This window comes from Eleginops maclovinus, chromosome 22 (genome assembly GCF_036324505.1).
Source record: "Eleginops maclovinus isolate JMC-PN-2008 ecotype Puerto Natales chromosome 22, JC_Emac_rtc_rv5, whole genome shotgun sequence".
Classification (NCBI taxonomy): Eukaryota; Metazoa; Chordata; class Actinopteri; order Perciformes; family Eleginopidae; genus Eleginops; species Eleginops maclovinus.
In genome coordinates this window covers 10,524,131-10,542,190 of record NC_086370.1, presented here as the reverse complement: position 1 = coordinate 10,542,190, position 18,060 = coordinate 10,524,131, and the positions used below count along the sequence as shown (strand labels likewise).

Genomic DNA, 18,060 nt, shown 5'->3' with positions numbered 1-18,060 from the left:
CTGAGCCAGAGTATCTCTATTTAAAAATAGAAGCGTTTATTGTCTATTAAATTCTGTTTCAAAAGAAGAGTTTTTAATACATCTCGAGGCCATCCATCATTTTAAAATGAGGAAGAATATTATTGTGCCATGGATAACAAGCAAGTGCAGTTATTTAAACTAGACCGGCCATTGGTATATGTAGTATTTTTATTTAATGCCTACAACAAAAAATGGTCTTGAGGCAGACAGCAGCATTGCATTGCAAATTTCAAACTATATATTGATTCCTTTAAAGGAGTGCTGGGAAAATCCTGTCCAGTCTGTGTGATTCCCTCAATATTATATATACTCAAAAGTTTTAATATTTGACTGATATTCTAATTATTCAGAACAAATGTTTACATTATAGGATTATGTTACGTTCAGTTTAAAAAACAAAAATGCCCTGAGTTTGCAACAGACTTACTTTTATGAATCATGTAAACTGCACTAACTCATCAATCTTTACAGAAAATGAACTATGTTGACAAATAAAAATGTACGCTTTATATCGCCCAGATTGTTGTTATTAGATAAATCAGTCAGATCAACACTATAACGACTATTGGAGTCTCATGGAGGCGTAACCTCTAATTTTTCCTAAGGTAGATGGATAAATCCTCTGACTTAACATGAGCACTCATCCTCTGTTTTTTACCTTATAAGGCCACTGAGCTGCGTCTCAGCAGCAGATAAGTTAAATATGAGGACAGGTTTGTTCTCCATATAAGGGTGTTTTGTGCCGCGCCCACTGGTGAGTGACTCAAGCTCACCTGGTGTTTTCATTAAAAGGAAGGGTCTCTACCTCTACCTAACTGATGAAGGAAAGCAAGACTAAAATGTTTTTAATTGTGATAGACAGTGAAGCCCATAAATCCAGTGTGATTTAGGATTCAAATGTAATGTGAATAAATGCAAATGCTGAGGTTGCAGCTGAAACGGTCTCACACACCTGGGAAGAGGAGGATGGGCTTCTTTTGGAGGTAGGCTCTTTACCCCAGCTCCTCCTCTATGAGTCAACCTGCTCTGCTTCCTTATGACCCTTCAGCATTTTGACTGCTGCTGCCATTTTTTCTCAGTTGCCTGTTTCCTTCACACATCAGCAGCAAAATGGTGAGTACCTTTCACAAAGAATATGGCAGGATTAACTTGCGCTGTGGCATTTAACAACTTCTATGTGTGCCCCAAAGCACATGCATGTAGAGATGATGAAACTTTGAAGTAACATACTCATTTCAACAATACATGTACAACTTTGAACCCCAGGGAAGCTTGGTTTTCTTTATATTTACAGAGTGTAAGTGTGTCATTTTTATTTGATGTTTCTTCAAGTTAACGGTTTGCTGGGTGCAAAATGAGTTTGAAAGGACATGCTCAAGGTGTGGTTTTGCCTCCAAAATGGAGGGAGCTTTGTCCGCGTCCTTCTGCTGAGAGAATCCCTTAGGGCGGTCTTTCATGTGCTAACTTGTTCCACAATGACTGGAATGTGACAGAGCCAAGGCCTTTAAAAGTTCATAGGGAAGCTGCACCCACAGCATGTTACTGCTGAAAGCTGATTGAATATTTGCAAATTAAATTGCTTTAACAGTGTTAAATATTCTCCCCAAAGTCTAGTTTTGAAGAACTTCCTGTTTCTTAATCTCTTCAGTTCTGCTTTCTGTCTCAAAGTTTAAGAGAACAAAGTTTGCTCATAAATGAGCCAAGACTCGCATGTCACTATTGTACTCATACTGTGACGGTATTTATATCATTTGATCTCATTTTACGAGAATATGAACATTTATCTTTTAAAATAATATTTGGTGAAGAACTTGCTAAAACCCATGATTCTAAAATGGTAAAGGAGAAGAAAAGAGCTGCCTCTACATTTTAGATCAAATCTATTGACTTGCATCTACTCTTAAGATGTGTAGTTCTCTTTTTCAAAATACATCATCTGCAATTGTAACTGCAATTTTTGATTGTTTGAGTCTCTAATGATATCTTTGTAACCTAAAATGTGTCAAACATTGGATACATTTCAAGTTTGTGTTTTCACTTTGCTAAAAATCTAATGTTTTGGGTTTTTCTCAAAACAGGCGTCTGGAGTAAAAGTCGCTGACGAAGTGAAGCAGATCTTCAATCAAATGAAAGTAGTGAAAAGTGATGATGACGAGAAGGAACGGATAAGAATTGTGCTACTTCACATCAACGTGGAAATTAAAGTGGAGAAAATTTACCGGCAAAAAGATCTGGAAAATGTGGGAGACGTCTACAAGTTCGTCAAGAGTCTGATGGTGCCTGATCAGTGCCGCTACTTCCTGTACGACTGCCACTTTGAAACAAAGGAAGGCATTAAAAAGGAGGAACTGGTCTTTATGATGTGGTAGGTCTTTGTATTTTAATTCAAGTCCTAAATACTCTTAACTGCATAAACAATCTGCATCTTCAACTGACTGCAAACTGTGGAGACAGACTAGCAATGTTATCTTATTCTATGTATTTATGTTGTTGTGTGTTTAAGAATCTTAAAGTAATGGTGGGACACTACACTAATCATTATTCTTCCCCTCAGGTGTCCTGGCACTTCAGCCCTGAAAAGTAGAATGGAGTATGCTAGCTCAAAATCTGCTATACAGAAGACTGTGCAGGGTAAGTTGTTCTTCTTCTTCTGCTTTGTTTAATGTTTTAATCACATTTTAATAGACTTGCCATTAGAGTTCAAGTTTAATTTGGTTCCCTCTGTTTTAAAATACTCTTATTTCTTCATAAGGTGTCAAGCATGTTCTGGAGATACATGACATTGAGGATATGGACACGGACTGTTTCACAGATCGCCTAAAACAAAAAGTATCAACACTTGAGGGCAACGCGGCATAGGGTTATTAAACAAACTGCCTTTTCCCTGTCTCAGGCAAGGTGCATTTGAAGAGATTTGAGGGGATAAATGCAACATTTCCAAATTACATATGTCTTTTGAATTGGTCCAAGAAAACTTAAAGGGAAGGATAGGATTTCAGATGGGGTTAGATTCCTGTACTACAAACAAATGTGCCATATAAACTGTCCATTCACACCGGTTAACCTGGGAAGTCAATCCTGTTGAGATGTCATTTGTTTCATTCTTTAAGATAACCATTCCATACTTGATGTTTTTTTTTCTAGACTGTTACACTTTGATAAACGCATATAAATATTACTTTTACAAGGTCAAAATGCAGGAGCTGTTGGACTCTTATGTATTGTGAAATAAATTCCATTCAACCGAGTGGGCAAGGGTGTGCTTCATTCTTCTCTCACTTAAAGCAGGTAAGGATCAGGCTATAATTATCAGGTAGCTGGGGGTTGGTCTTAGCAGCTGGATGTATTTCAACAGGATTCTCCCTCCCTTTTAGTGTCAAACTCAGGAGGTTATCTTGTGTTTTACGAACCATCGAAAGTGAGACTTTCCTTAGCAAATATCTATATTGGAAACAGAGTCAATTTTAATGGGACTATAATACACATTTCCCAAAACATCAGGTAGCGTGTTCCAAATTTCTAGTTGCTAGAAATCAGAAAATGCAATGCCTTGCAAAAGTATTCTAGCCCCTTTGCATTTTTCTTGTTTTGTTGCATTAAAACATTTCATTTAATTGGATTTTTTAAGATGTTTTATTATTTGATGTACAGAACATGCCAACAACTTTGAAGATGCAAAAAAAGTCAATACTTAGTAGAGTCACCTTTTGCAGCATTTACAGCTGCACATCTCTTGGTGTATGTGTCTATAAGCTTGGCACATACTGGAATTTGTTTCCATTCTTCTTGGCAAAACTGCTCCTTTTATAAGATTGGTTCCGCTCGGCTTTTATTAGGCCACTCCAAAACCACTCTGGTGTTGCTTTAGCAGTATGCTTTCTGTCATTGTCCTGCTGAAAGGTGAACCTCCGTCCAAGCCTTAAATCTCTGGTAGACAGAACAGTTTCCTCAAGTTCCCTGTATTAATCTCCATTCATCACTCATCTAATTGTACCAGCGTCCCAGTCTCTTCCGATGAAAAACATCCCCACAGCATGATGATGTTCTGAGGGTGATCAGAGGTGTTGGGTTTGCTATGATAGCCAAACTATTTAATTTCAGTCTCATCTCCCCACATGTTTGGGGAACTCCAATGTTTTTTATGTTTTTCCTTAAGCAATGGCTTCTTTTTGGCGACTCTTCCATGAAGCCCATATCTGTGGACGGCTTAATGTGTCCTATGCACAGATTCTTCTCTCTCCTGAGTGATTAAATGTACCGCAAATTAGCCAACTTCAGTCGCCTCAATTAAGTGTTTTATTTATTTAAATTCAAGCGAAATTCATGAAAACGTGTTGGCATGACGTTATGAAGAAGGTAGAACTGCTGTCGACGTGCAGCACATCCGCCTCACACGCTCGTTTCCGTATTAAAACTGTGTGAAATGTAAACTATGAATTGGTGGTGGTTTAATTGTTAGTATTATAGAGAACTGACTCGCAAAAAATAAATAAATCACGTTTTATGTTACATTTGTTTAGTTTTGCACACACCAACCACGCTCTGTTCCTTATTGCCCGAGGAAAAAAAGCTGGTGTGGGTGTGTTGGGCGGGAGGATGACAGACAAACATTGTGCCGAAACAAAGCCATACATGGTTGTTGAAGAGACCCGCAAAAATAACTCCACCTAGTTATATACTTCCTTGTCTGTAATCATTGCTACAACCGAAACTTTAAGCTTTGGCAATGACGCATTTTCAAACAGGCTTACAAAAAACGCAAGTCCTGTTACGGAAGGAAATAAAGATTGCTACTCTGGTTGGTTTATAACTTTCATGTGTCTGTATGAAGGTATGACGCTGCGAAGTCATACTTCCTGTCAAAAAGTCTTCCGGATACAGCATTATTTTTAACCTGACCGGATTGCTTACTATTTAAAAAGACAGTGTAGTAATCCAGAGCCAGTTATGTTTTAAGTATCATGGGGCTGATCTAGGCTACAGTACTTGCAGATTTAAAATATCAATGCGCAACAAATCTGAAGCTCAAAATACATCATTCACACAATAACCAACTTTAACTTTGCTTGCAGTCATTGCACCTTCACAGTAACACCAGACACTGAACAGGAAATAGAGCTACATTGTAGTTTATTCATTCATACAAATTGATGTGTGTAATTGGCAGCCAGCTAAGAAGAAAAGCAGGCTCTAAAAGTGAATGAAACATTGAACCATAAAATGTTCCCATCATTCAACCACATAGAAAAGACATACAAAGTAATTGCACAGGTTGATGTACGTTTGACGTACAATCGGTTTCCCTTTTTAACACTGAACTATGGGTAAATGTCTGGAATATAAGGCAGGGGGATAAATAACTTCTGACATAGCCAGAATTTTTGATGGAATGTGGGTTTCAATAAAGATCATAGCAGGATCATCTCCTCTAATCTTACTTTGAAATGTTCATAATATCAAACATTTGATTCCTACAGTTGCAACAAATGCAATCAACTACAGTACAAGAAAGTAATAGTTTTGGAATGCATAACTATGGTAATCATAAGGCTTATTTGGCAGTTTTTTTTTTGTAGTGTCTGCAGTGAACTTCCACTTCAGACAGAAGTTCCTTCCTTCAGCTCCACATATTCTCCCTTGAAAAACAGAAATGTAGTGTCAAAATCACCAAGTATGCTTAAACAATTTGAGCTTAGAAGTGCGTTTGTGTAGCCTTACCACATCAGGTGTCTCCACCTTGTCTTCCAGATGCTCCTGTAGTGTTCTCACGGTTTCTCTCTCTTTGGTCAGCTGCTCCTGGGTGGCCTTAAGAAGCTGCTGGAGCTTGGTGGCTGCCTGGCCGAGATCTTTGGACAGCTTTTTCTCCTTCTCCAGGCGCTCCTGTTCCAACAGCAGTACCATTCGTTATTTCAAAGCACACAGGAGTCTCAATATGAAGCGGTTTAATATTAAATTAAGACGTAGAATAAATATAAGCCTTTAAAAGCTCAGTTCATTTTTCTGAGATGTTACTTTTCCATGCTTCTAGTCAAGAGTTTATTGCAGGTCATTTTATATTATTCCCTCTATTTTATAGCATCGTTATTTCTAATAAACTTGGCATTATGAAATATAACCTTCATTAGGAAAAAAAGGCGAGGTAAAAAACTGACTTTGAGGACATTTGCTGTGTTAAATTGAACCAAACTGCAATTCTCTCAATTGTCAAATAAATTCAATGTAATAGGAATGAGCAACGTTTTGGATTATTGCTCAAATATTTATTCATATTATTGGTTTTTATAATGTACTTTTTTAATATTGAAAACTTGAGGCCCATTAACATAAGTGAGGATCAGTGCTGTGCAGACTTTAATGACCTGCTGCTGAGAAAGCATAAAGCTCTGGTAGATGAGACGGACTGAAAGTGAACAGTACAACTTTAAATACACAAAGCATCTATCAGAGTTAAACATTTTCTGGGTGTTATTTGTTAGCGCACCGTGAGCTGTGCAACATCTTCTGTGTCAGCTTGCGGTGACTCAGCAGAAACATTCAGGAGATCCAACTGAGCCTGAAGGTCTGTTATAGTCTTCTGAGCCTAGAGGTTGAGAACAACACAATTAGATGTTATTCACAGAGTCTATTAGTCACACTCGGGTGTGACTAAACGAAACAAGCAAAAGAGCATTAACAATGGCTGATACCTGCTCAAACTCCTCTGAAAGCTGCTGTCTCTGAGACCCCTCCTCCTGTAACTTCTCAGTTGTCTGACTCAACTCGTTTTGAAACTGATGGAAGAGAAAAAATATAAAATAAATACACTCTCACCGACAAATGGCTAACGCATGCGGGTGTATGCAAACACTGTCGTACAAAAGCAGCAGCACGGCGCACACACACACACAAAAGCTGCTCGTCCTGTGTCCCAGGTTAGTGGCCTCTCAGACTATTTCAGAGGGAAGGCTAGCACAAATCTTCTGTTGATGTTAGGAATCATACAAACAAATATCTGAAAACAAAAGATGAAGTGAGCATGCTGCAAAAGGTGAGAAAAAAGCAGTGGTTAGAGTTATGTCTACTCAGTCAATGCAAACAGTGATTAGCATAAACAGTGGCTATGTCAGAGGAATTCTGGACAGACTGGAACTGCAGCCCTTTGTCATGACGCGTCACTAAGTATACATGTACCGTGACCACATCCTTGATTTAGGACAGGGGTTTGACCATGTATTAAGCCAGATCATAAAGAAAATGTCTTGACGAAATCAAAATTCACGTTTAGGGAATGTTCTACAAAAATGAATTACTAAACAAATAGGAAAAGTGTTCTGAGTTTCTGTCCAGAGCTCTCTGACAGGAAGTGACGGGTGCACTGTGACCTTTGCACCCTGACCTGACATGGTTGAGCCTCAGCTGGGCCATTCTGCTCTTGCTGAGCCCGCATCGAGATCTTGCCCAGCTGCTCTCTGACCTGAAACAGGAAGCCGCCACTTGTTACATAACCACCCCATCCATACATTTCCATTCCATGCCACATACGCTGTAGCTTGTAGATCAAACGATGGATTTCCAGGAATTCCTTGCCCTGTGTCATCGTAGTGAAACTGGTATGACTGTGGAAAATATTGGTCTGAAGTAAGGAGACCAGGTTAAGCGAGTAAAGTCACCTGCGCAAGCTCCTCCTTGTGTGCCTGGGCCTCCTTCTGGGCCAAATCCAGCTGCCTCTGACTCTCCGACAACTGCAGTGTCAGCTGATTACAGAGAACAGCATAGGAATAAACAGATGTCAGAGAGGTCTGTTCCAACTGCATAAGAGGAGTTTCATACTCTAAAATATGGGAAGAGCATTTCTAGACTTTTATTTTAAATAAAAACTCAATATTAATCCTATTCAATCATAATATTCAATCAATAAAAAAGGTAGAACATGCCTTGAAATTGTTTTGTAGTTTTGAGACAAATATCAAGATACAAAAAATAAAACAAAAAGAGCATTCATCAATTGTGACATATCGTTGTAACAAATACAAACTTCAAAAGACCTTACTTCGGAATAATGCAAATAACACACTGGTTCATCTCCCTAATGGCTGAGCTGTAGATTTAAACTGCATGTTACCTGCTCCGTCTCCTCTGGGGTTGCCGGGCTTTCTGACTGCTTCTCCAGCTGGGCTTCAAGAAGCATCATCTGTTCCTTCAACTGCATAAAGAACCAAAGTACATTTTACACACATATCTACATAGCTTACATCATGAGGACATTTGGAACCAAGTGTGGGAAAAAGAAAATCCTTACCTGTTCTACACTTTGGTTTTCTGCATCCAGCTTGCTGACTTTCTCCAAAGCCTGGTAATGTGTGAGAGGAACTACTGTGAGGTTTCCTAAACATGAAAAAAGCTCAAAATTCTGTCATTTCAAGAAGGGGTCATCACTTACCTCCCTGAGCTGCTCCTCCGTGTTAGCCATCTTTGACCTCCATACCAGCTCTTCTTCCTCCACACTATTCTGCAGATGTTTCAGCATTCCTTCCTGAAAGAGAAAGAAAAAAGTAATAAATGAGCCGTATAAATATATCCCATCAGGAACACATCTCAGATTCCCCGATCCCTTACAGTTTCAGCCAGGACTGTCCTGTACTGTTCACATTCAGCCTGCAGGACGCCATGGCTCTCCTCAGCCTCCTTCAGTTTCTCAAGCAACTCCTGAGACAAAGAAGAAAACAAACAGGTTTTCTCCAGGACGGCTCACTCTAACCAGTATTTGCAGAGTGTAGAAAAGATCAGCTTACAGGCAGCTCCGTGCTCGACTGAGACTCCGGGCTCTGCTGGCTGAGCGCCTCCTGAGCTTTCTGTGTATATTCTTGTAACCAGTTTGACTGAATGAGGAGACAAAATAGACAAATAATTAATGTGTCTATTATTTTTACAGAATAAATCTTTAGAATTAAAACCACTCAGCGACTTCTCTTGTGAAATCCATTTTCCTACCTGGTCTGTCTCTATGGGTATGTGTGGGAAGAGTGTCTGGAGAGCTTCTTTGGTTTCCGTTTGAAAAGCTGTCAGTTCTGCTGCAACGCTCTGCTAAAACAATGGATCACATAATCAGGAGGGTGATGAAGAGAGGAGCAGTCTCAATTGATAAGCCACTGGTGTGTATAGACGGCCTTACTGCATCATTGCTCGTCTTTTCTCTCACTTCTCTCAGCTCCTCTTGTAGCGATGTGACAAGGGCCTCCTTCTCAGTCAGGCTAGCCAAAGAACCAAAATAGTCAAAACGGAGATCTACAACAGTCTTAACAATAATTAAGAATGCTTTTTTTCACATATGCTAAGACTCATTTACCTGCTCTGTAGTAGTTCCAGCTCTGAGGCGCTATCAGACTGCTGAAACAGAGTATCCATTAAATGAGTGTGAGATTTGTCCTACAGGAAGGTGACGGAAGCTGCGACATATTGAGAGGGACTTACTGGTGTGTTTTTAGGTTGCGCCATCTCTTCTTTGAGGTTTTTAAGTTCTTCCTGAAGTGATGTAATAAGGCCGAGGTCATCACTACAAAAAAGAGGACACAATTTGGATTAGCTATTGATAAGATCAAAAAGATTTAAGACAAATGGATAGCAAAAAGTTCCATACCTCTCATGTTTTTGCTCAAGATCCACAACAGTGTTCTCCTGTTAGAATAGCAGATTATTGCTGATTAGCAGTGCCATGGTACACCATTGTATGGATATAAAATATTGTTTCAATTGAGAAGTGATACTATTTGGCAATAAATCTAACACCAGATGTGGCAACACTTACAGCAGCTTCCTGCTTCATCTGCAGTTGCTTCAGTTCCTCGTGAAGTGTGTTCAACTGGTTGTCTCTCTCCTGAAGGCTGAACAGAGGAGAAAGCATTTCAATCAATACATTGGAAAGCTCTGGATCTGATGTTGCCGTTTTGAAGGAAGTCACCTAATACATTTACCTGAGCTTCAGCTGTTCCACTTCGGCAGCATCCACCTGTTGAATCAGACAAATGATGGTGTGAATGTGTGGTAAAAGCGTTAGGCCGTTATCTAACTTGAGGAGATTGTCCTACCTGATTGTTATCCTCCTCCTGTTTGGTCTGATTGGCCTCCAGCAGTGAGTTGATGGTGGCCACCTGCTGTACAAGCTGGCTTTTCTCTGCCTGTGTCTCCTCTAGCTTGGCAGTGAGGGCGTCCACCTGAGCAGAGCGCTCGCTGATCTCAGTCTCCAAACTCCCAATACGCACCTGTAACTCTGCAGGGACGAAAAGATAGCACTTAGTCTATGTTTTATATTATGTGATAAAGCCACTGGTTCTAATTGATTTTACTCTCAAGAACCCCATTCTGACCTGATGATGCGCTGCTGTCCTGCTGGGTATTGTCCAAAGTGGCCTGCAGGCTGTTTTTTGCACTCTGTGCTGCTCTGAGCTCCTCGCACACCTCCTCAATCCTCCTGTGGGACGCCTGCTCCTTCTCAGCATGGCTGGCCTGACAACAACAATGATTGACATGAGTAAAACAGCAGGGGGCGGCAGAGATCCACAAAATGATCCTGCTTTGGTAGGATTGATTTCCCAAGGCAGAACCGTTCTGTTACCTCACATGGCGACACAATCAAGAGAAAATACATGATAGAATATTCATGGAACATCAACCTTTGACACAATCAGAATAAGCTCTGGCTAGAAGTTTTGTAAGCAGAAATTAAAGTCTTTGAAGGGGATTTGGGGATAATTAGCCTGCCTGAGCCTTTGTGTCAGATTAATTCTGAGCAGATATTTTTGGGAAAACAGAAGGCTCACATAACCAGTAAGCTTTTTCACAAAAGGAGCTAAACTCATCACAAGTGAAACAAATTTGAAAGGATTCACCTGCAGCATTTGAGCATGTGTAATATACGTTGCATAACATGTTTGAGAACTGTTAGTCCGCATGTTCGTAAATGATTAAACCAAATGATCACTTGACTGTCAGGAAGTGCTGACTCACTTGCTCAACATTACCCGTAACAGTTCAGACAAACAGCATTCCATCAGTGTGTGACTTGCATAGGCTGATAGTATATGTACAAACAGCACGTTAACAGATAAGGTAAGGGGGGGTGTACTTCTGTCAGAGGGTCACGTGTTGTAAATACCATACAGTCTGTAACAGAGGGCTGGAGAGGAGAGGTGCTTGGACTCGCTCACATTCCAGCTGGTGCAAAGGAGCCTTTTCCCTGCAGCACCATTATTGTGTGACAGAATTCCAGCCCAGCCCTCCAGGCTATGTGATTACAAGGCAATTAAACGTACCATAACATTAGAGGGTTAGGGGATATGTGGGAAAGGTCTAAACTTGAATTTTGAAGAGACTCTGTAACTAACTGTCAGAAGCTGTATTGAGAAAATGGAATCCATTTGTTTCCATGTGGTAATGTGATCACACCCAGTGTAATTTATAATGAGAGATAATGTGGTGTAAGTAAGTCCAGGCCAACCTGCAGCATGGAGAGCTGCTTCTCAGTAGTGGAGACCTTGGCCTCCAGCCCTTTCTTGAGGTGCTCATCAGCAAGCAGACTTTCCGTCTTCTCTCCCAGTTCCTTGGTTAACTTGGTGCATTCCTGACGCAACTTGGCAAGCTCCGCATTTTGCCTGAGGACAGAATAACGGAGACATAGAAGGAGAGACAGCGGCAGAAAGAGTCAGTCTCACAAAAATGTTCAGCCTTGATATTCATGACAACTTACTTTTTCACTTTGTATTAAATGTATTTTATTGTCACTTTCAATAGGATTAGTAAGGTAAAGTGCATGTCAGTTTGGATGACTGCTTTTCATTTACTGCTCCAGGGAAAACTCACTTGCTCTCGGCCTGACTAGTGGCTTGGTTGAGGGCGTCACGCAGGATGGAGTTCTCCTGCTGCAGACGGACCAGCTGGGCATTGGGGCCTTTTTCTAACTGGTCCTGCAGGCTCACGATCTGAAAAAAAAGTAATTTAGGATAGCTTTTTGCATCCTTCTCAAGCAAAGTAATTAAAAAAAAAGTTTAATTTATAACTAGCAGCCAGATTGCCAGGAGGGCGATGTGTTCATCTGAATGGTGTTATTGTTTATAAGCACGGACCTTTCCATTGAGCTCCTGGGTCTGCGCTACATGATCCTGGTAACTGGCCTGCATGCGTGCCTGCAGAGCAATCATTTCCTGCTCCCTCTTACTCAGCTGGGAACTCAGCCTGGTCTCCACACTGGCCACCTTTGACTTCTCGGCAGACAGATCCTGAAAAACAGACAGCAAAGTCAGAGAGCATATTCACTGCGGTGACTATGGAGAAAGACACATTTCAAAATCAGTGGCTTTTCCTCCAGTGCCAACAGAATGACACATTTATCCTTTTTCTGACCTGCCGTCTGTAGTAAATTGAGTGAGATTTTAATGCTTCCTTATGTATGTGACCTACGTATTGCAGGCATACTGTTAACTTTCCTCTAGTGCCACCTTCAGGACAAAAAATGTAGGCAACTACAATACTTTTTATTTCACTACCATATTCAAGCCAAACAACAGGTAATGCCTTACTCTGGTTTTACAGATTTTCATCCAAGTAACATTTAGATCTACAATGTGATGAGTCTCATAGGAGTGCTCATCAAAGGATGTGGAAACAATATGGCACCACATGCACCTTTATTTTTCTAGAGATGTCTAACCTTGGCGAGTTCCCTGAGCCGGTTCTTCGCTGCAGAAGCATCCTCTTGTTCTGCCGCCAGCTGTTTCTCTTTCTCTTCCAGTTGCTTCTTCAGCATGGCCACTGGGTCACCTTTCTGAGAGGCCTGAAAAAATACAGAGATAAAGACCAAAATGAATGAAGTGTTGTTTTCCCTACAAGTCTCATATGCACTCAGTGAGCCTTTTCACTCCAGCCAGTTAAAAATGTGTATTTTTCTTCAGGAGTTCAATACCGTGTGCCATGCGTCTTGAATGATGCCAACTTTCTCAGACAGAATCTCGATGAGCCTGTGGGCCTCTCCTTCGCTGAACACCATGCTGCTGATGGTGGAAACCAGGGCCTTGTAGGGCAGGTACAAAGGAGCATCGGGGGAATCCACCACCGCAACTAATAAGGGAAACACAAAGCAATTGAATAAAACACATATGATATAAAATAAGGATTATTTTTTCCACGTTTAAAGCTCAGAATACTGTCACAGTGAACCATAAATTCCAACAACCATGCCACAGGAAAAGGACAAGGTTGCGACTTGTCCCTTTGGGTCTGGGGCTCCGGGCAGCGTCGGATGGCAAAATGATGGAGCACTGTGGCACCAGGCGGAGACAAGCCCTCAGGCAAGAGAGAACCGTACTCTGCTCCCTACCACCATTGTCTAGGCACTAAGAGCCTTTGTTAGCTAACCAAACAGGGCAGTGGTGTTTAGACAGGCGGGCAGGCTCTATGCCCTCCAGAGCTGAGTGCCAGACATCACCCACTACTGCCATTGGCACTACTTTCCACGGGTACACAGCTAGAAGTTCATCAGTACTGACAGGGAATTACTGCCTTATATTGTGAGTGTATAGGGCTCAACAGTACAGACTTGCCCCCAATCCACCAAACAGGCATGGCCGAGTCCTATCACCAGTGTTATGGCGAGTGTAGTTCCTGTCTAGACAAGCACTTTCCACTTCGAAGGAGAAGGTTAATTTTGACAATGGTGGTTTAACTTTAACAACATATTGATAAGAGTACAAGTATAAGAGGTTTTAATCCTTGATAATAAGAGAAGGGTTTGAGATAACGGCAAACCCCTAACTACGTCAAGCAAAACAACAGTCCAGCACATCTGCAGGGATTAAGCTGAGACCGTACGACAGGGATCTTTGAGAATTAAAAAAAGTTTGATTATTTATTCAAAAATACTGATAAATCAGTGTAAGAATATCACAACTAGATGTGGAGCCATGCCGTGATTTTAGCATAGTGGCCAAACTAGAAACTGCAGTTCATAGGATGTCCTTCAGAGTGTTGGCCATGCACACTTCAGAAAGGATTCTTAAGTCTAATGAGTGAGTATTATTTTCTTTCCATACTGAGATGTATCTGTAGATTGGAATACTTTAATAACCACTTCAAAAATATAAAATCATACCATCTTATTTGAGTTTTTCCTTAAATGAAAATACAATTATAGCTCCAAAATGATAAATGGATATCTCTGAAACAAATCTGCTTACCAGGCTCAGCCTTTTTCTTGGAAGCCTTCTTCTTGGACTCCTGTCCCTTTCCTGCAGCAGCAGGAGCCGGTTGAGACCCTACTGGGGGCACCGCCATCACCGGGACGTCTTTGGTGACAGCTTCCAGCTCGGGGGCAGCCTTGGTTGGAGCAGGTGCAGTCTTGGTTAGAGCAGGTGTAGTTTTGGTTGGAGCAGGTGTAGTTTGGTTGGAGCAGGTGTGGTCTTGGTTGGAGCAGGTGTGGTCTTGGCTGGAGCAGGTGTAGTCTTGGCTGGAGCAGGTGTTGTCTTAGCTGGAGCAGGTGTAGTCTTGGCTGGGGCTGCAGCAGATTTGGCTGGTGCAGGGGCAGCCACGACTGTTTGGGTAGAGGCTGGCTCGACCTTCGCCACCTTCTTCTTCTTCTTCTCTTTAGGTGAGGGTGCGGGTGAGGGATCAGAAATAGCAGGAGTTGGTTCAGCAGCAGTTGTTGGCAGGGCTTCTGCTGGTGCAGGGGCTGCAGTGGGCTTAACCTCAACAGAAGGGACAGGTTCGGGTTCGGGTTCAGGGGCAGCAGCTTCAACTCCGGCAGCAGCAGGCTCAATGACTTCCTCTTCAATTTGCTCAGGCTCCGGGATCTTTCCATTGGGCTTATCTTCTTTCTTCTTCCCACGGCCCTTCTTTTCAGCTACTTTGTCCTTCTTCTTTTTGTCAGGGCGAGTAGACTGTATCTTACCTAACTCTCTGCGTTGTTTAGCCAGGGCCTCCTCATACGAGGTCTCCTTCATGGAGAAGGTGGAAACAAGAACGATCCCAAGTGCAGAGATCAACATGAATCCACCAAACACCATTATCCCAAGGGTTTGGGGGTCGTAGATATCCATATTTAAGTTTCAGGTGACCTAAAAAAAAGAGAGAAAGAAGCAGACTTATAAATATATATATTATTTTTTTAAAGTAATATATATATATATATATATATTTCAAGGTTTTATTTGTCATATGCACAGCATATACTACGTACATGTTGGCAATGAAAATCCTATATCCCATGCTCCTCCAACAACTCAACATACATGGTGCAAATAAGATAAATAAAATAGTGCAAAAAGAGAAGAATATTTACAATAACAACAATAAAGATGTAAGGATGTGAAATATATACATATGTGGAATACATTGAAAGTATTGATATACACTGTACGGTAATTTAAATACTTTACACTGTTGAATGAGGTGGTATAGACAGATGCATCTATTACGTATAAACAGATGTATATGGCAGATATGTGTAATATATAGATATGTGTACTATAAACAGATATGTATGGCAGATGTGTATAATATATAGATATATGTGTACTATAAACAGATGTGAGTAGACATTGACAGAGCTCAGGAGTTCAGCAGTCTTATAGCCTTATATATATATATATATATATATATATATATATATATATATATATATATATATATATATATATATATGTAAATAATATTTTTCCAAAACTAACCGATGCTGTTGCTAAAACTGTGACACAGCAAAAGTATTGCTCTGTGCCTTGGCAAAACAAAGTGCCGCTTCATTAACTCAACTGTTAGAGACAAAACTGTGATTTATAATGCCTTGAGAACAATCGCCTCAAGGTGTCACTGTTACCAGCATAAACGTATACCCTTAAGCTGGCTACATAATGCGAACAGCAAATCTTATCAGCCACCTTTGTGACAAACAGCAGAGGGTTTAAACCCCCTTGCCAAACAGCCTTCCAGATTTAGTTTAACATATGTACTCACACAGCACAAATTCACTCTCATGGTTTAATCTCATATACTAACTACACCAGAACCAAGATTTTTTAAAATTTTTTTAAAGTGATACTAATGAATTAATAATACTGATGAATAATCAGAGCTAGTATGGAGTGCACGTGTTAAGACGAATCAACTACATACACATCAAAACAACTTGAAAAGAAGTCTGTTCAAACCGTAGTGGTGAAAGAGCTTCCTGCCAAAAAGTACATTACAAGACACTGCAAAAATGTCCAGCAGTAGGCTGATGGTGAGTGTTAATTTCCTGCCCTAAAAAAAACATCCCCTACAGGATCTTTTAGCCGTCCCTTTAAGGCTGCTGGAGGCTCGTGGCACAAACCAGAAAGCTGAGCCTGCAGGGGAGGAAAGTTGGCTCAGAGTAGATAACATCTTAGGGACACTAAAACCCATTCTTTGATTTATTCCTGCAGCGCCTCTGTTATATCCTTGTTTATATCATGGATAGGAATGTTATCCCATCAGGAAATATAAAAATGCTAAAAGGGACATTGTGGAGCTTTACTGTTTTAAAACAAACACACAGCGTGACTTTGTAGAGGGAAACTGCTGAGCAACTTTAGGATAATCGAAACCGAGTCCAGAGTCCACATTCATTGCCAGGTGTGTAAGTTTGTACTGCCTGCATATGTATGATGTCACACGTCAGTGCATCTGGAATTAACTGAGAAATAGGACCTCCAGAAAATGGACTCTTTCACTCTTTCGTTTCACCTACATCTCAAGGTCCATAAAAGATAGGACTATAAGATGAAACTAAGTTTGCATAACCATTACATATCCTCTAAGTCTAAAGTATCTAGATTTCATTCATGAGCATTGGAATACATATAAGAGATGCCATAACCTTCATCTAAAAATAAAATCTATTATTAAGTTGTGGAAGTAATATTTTTATATATAGAGTTTATTTCCTTCAAGGACAGTCTTTTCATTACTAGTTAGGGTTAAACACACAGACATACTTTACGATTAGAACAATATGTGTGCAGACGTACGCTACTTTAAATACAAAAAGGAAAAGTATTTAAGACATTCATATATTTAACACAATCATTAAAATAGGGAGAACCGAACCCAAAGAAGCCTCGTTTATGTTACTAAAAGCAACTCGTATTCGTTATCCATTCAACTTACAGTCAAACGAATACAATGTGTGTTATGCTGTATGTACTTCGATACGAAATGATTAAATCTTTATTTGCAAGCTAGCATTGTAGCTAACCCTAGGAATCAATGAACTTGGCTATCGTCCTGCACATTATCTTATAAAGAGCCGGTTTACGCAACAAAACTACCTCCCAGAAGCTATAATAAAACAGATAACTAAACACTTAGCGAGGGAAACATTCTTAAATTATTTTAGACAACTTTATCAGGCTGAATTTCTGTACCAGGAGTTAGATGAGGAGTTAGCAGCAGATAGCTTTCCAAGCTAGCTAACGATGGCTATAATGAATTAAAAGAAATCCAGGACTCCCACACTCAACGTTACCTCACTGGAGATGTAGCTACGCCTGCTGGCTTCAAAGGGAATGGAGAGAGGGCAAAGCGCTTTGAGTTGTAACTGGTAGGTGAAGAGACTACTCTGCAAAGCTACCTATTTATCTAGCTTACTAGCTTTTTCCCAGTGCTGTCCCCCTCACTCCGCTGGAGAATCCGTGGTCTGCTGTGAAGTCGTGGCACTTCGAGCTGGCTAGACGTGCTGGCCCGGTGCCCCAGATAGCTGCCATAAACCCAAGAGGCTTCTGATTGGCTGGGAGGCACTCAAACCGGAAATGAGCATGATGGGAGTTGTATTCTTTATGGAAATAAGAAGGCTTGTGGAGTCGTGTCGTTTTTTAGTCAAACTAAAGTTTCTTTTGAAAAGAAAAGTAACCTAGGCTATACGTTTACTCATGGAAATTGCTGAACGAAATCTTTTTAAGCAGGCTATTCATCTTTTCCTTTTGTAATGTTCGCTATTTTGAGAGAGACGTCCTGCTCCTCTCAAACCCTGGGTATCATACTCCATTCCATTGCATTCTA

General features: G+C 40.6%; 2 protein-coding genes across 2 annotated transcripts; one reads left to right on the top strand and one right to left on the bottom strand.

Annotated features, from left to right (window-relative positions):
* Nucleotides 1–911: 911 nt before the first annotated feature.
* Nucleotides 912–3,269, top strand: LOC134858845 (cofilin-2-like). The gene is made up of 4 exons (XM_063875005.1): nucleotides 912–1,134; nucleotides 2,100–2,386; nucleotides 2,576–2,652; nucleotides 2,774–3,269. Exons 1-4 carry the CDS (start codon nucleotides 1,132–1,134, stop codon nucleotides 2,878–2,880), a joined length of 474 nt encoding a protein of 157 aa, XP_063731075.1. The 5' UTR covers nucleotides 912–1,131; the 3' UTR covers nucleotides 2,881–3,269.
* Nucleotides 3,270–5,134: 1,865 nt separating this feature from the next.
* On the bottom strand, nucleotides 5,135–17,761 carry rrbp1a (ribosome binding protein 1a). Its single transcript, XM_063875003.1, is given in 28 exon segments — nucleotides 5,135–5,657; nucleotides 5,740–5,901; nucleotides 6,503–6,601; nucleotides 6,708–6,791; nucleotides 7,397–7,474; nucleotides 7,671–7,754; nucleotides 8,123–8,203; nucleotides 8,300–8,350; nucleotides 8,441–8,533; nucleotides 8,617–8,706; nucleotides 8,793–8,879; nucleotides 8,992–9,084; nucleotides 9,173–9,251; nucleotides 9,347–9,387; nucleotides 9,472–9,553; nucleotides 9,638–9,675; nucleotides 9,806–9,881; nucleotides 9,972–10,006; nucleotides 10,086–10,267; nucleotides 10,365–10,503; nucleotides 11,495–11,648; nucleotides 11,857–11,975; nucleotides 12,120–12,272; nucleotides 12,704–12,826; nucleotides 12,956–13,110; nucleotides 14,226–14,426; nucleotides 14,429–15,101; nucleotides 17,528–17,761. Coding segments are annotated over 27 exon segments (3,273 nt in total). The 5' UTR covers nucleotides 15,084–15,101; nucleotides 17,528–17,761; the 3' UTR covers nucleotides 5,135–5,618.
* Nucleotides 17,762–18,060: the final 299 nt, after the last annotated feature.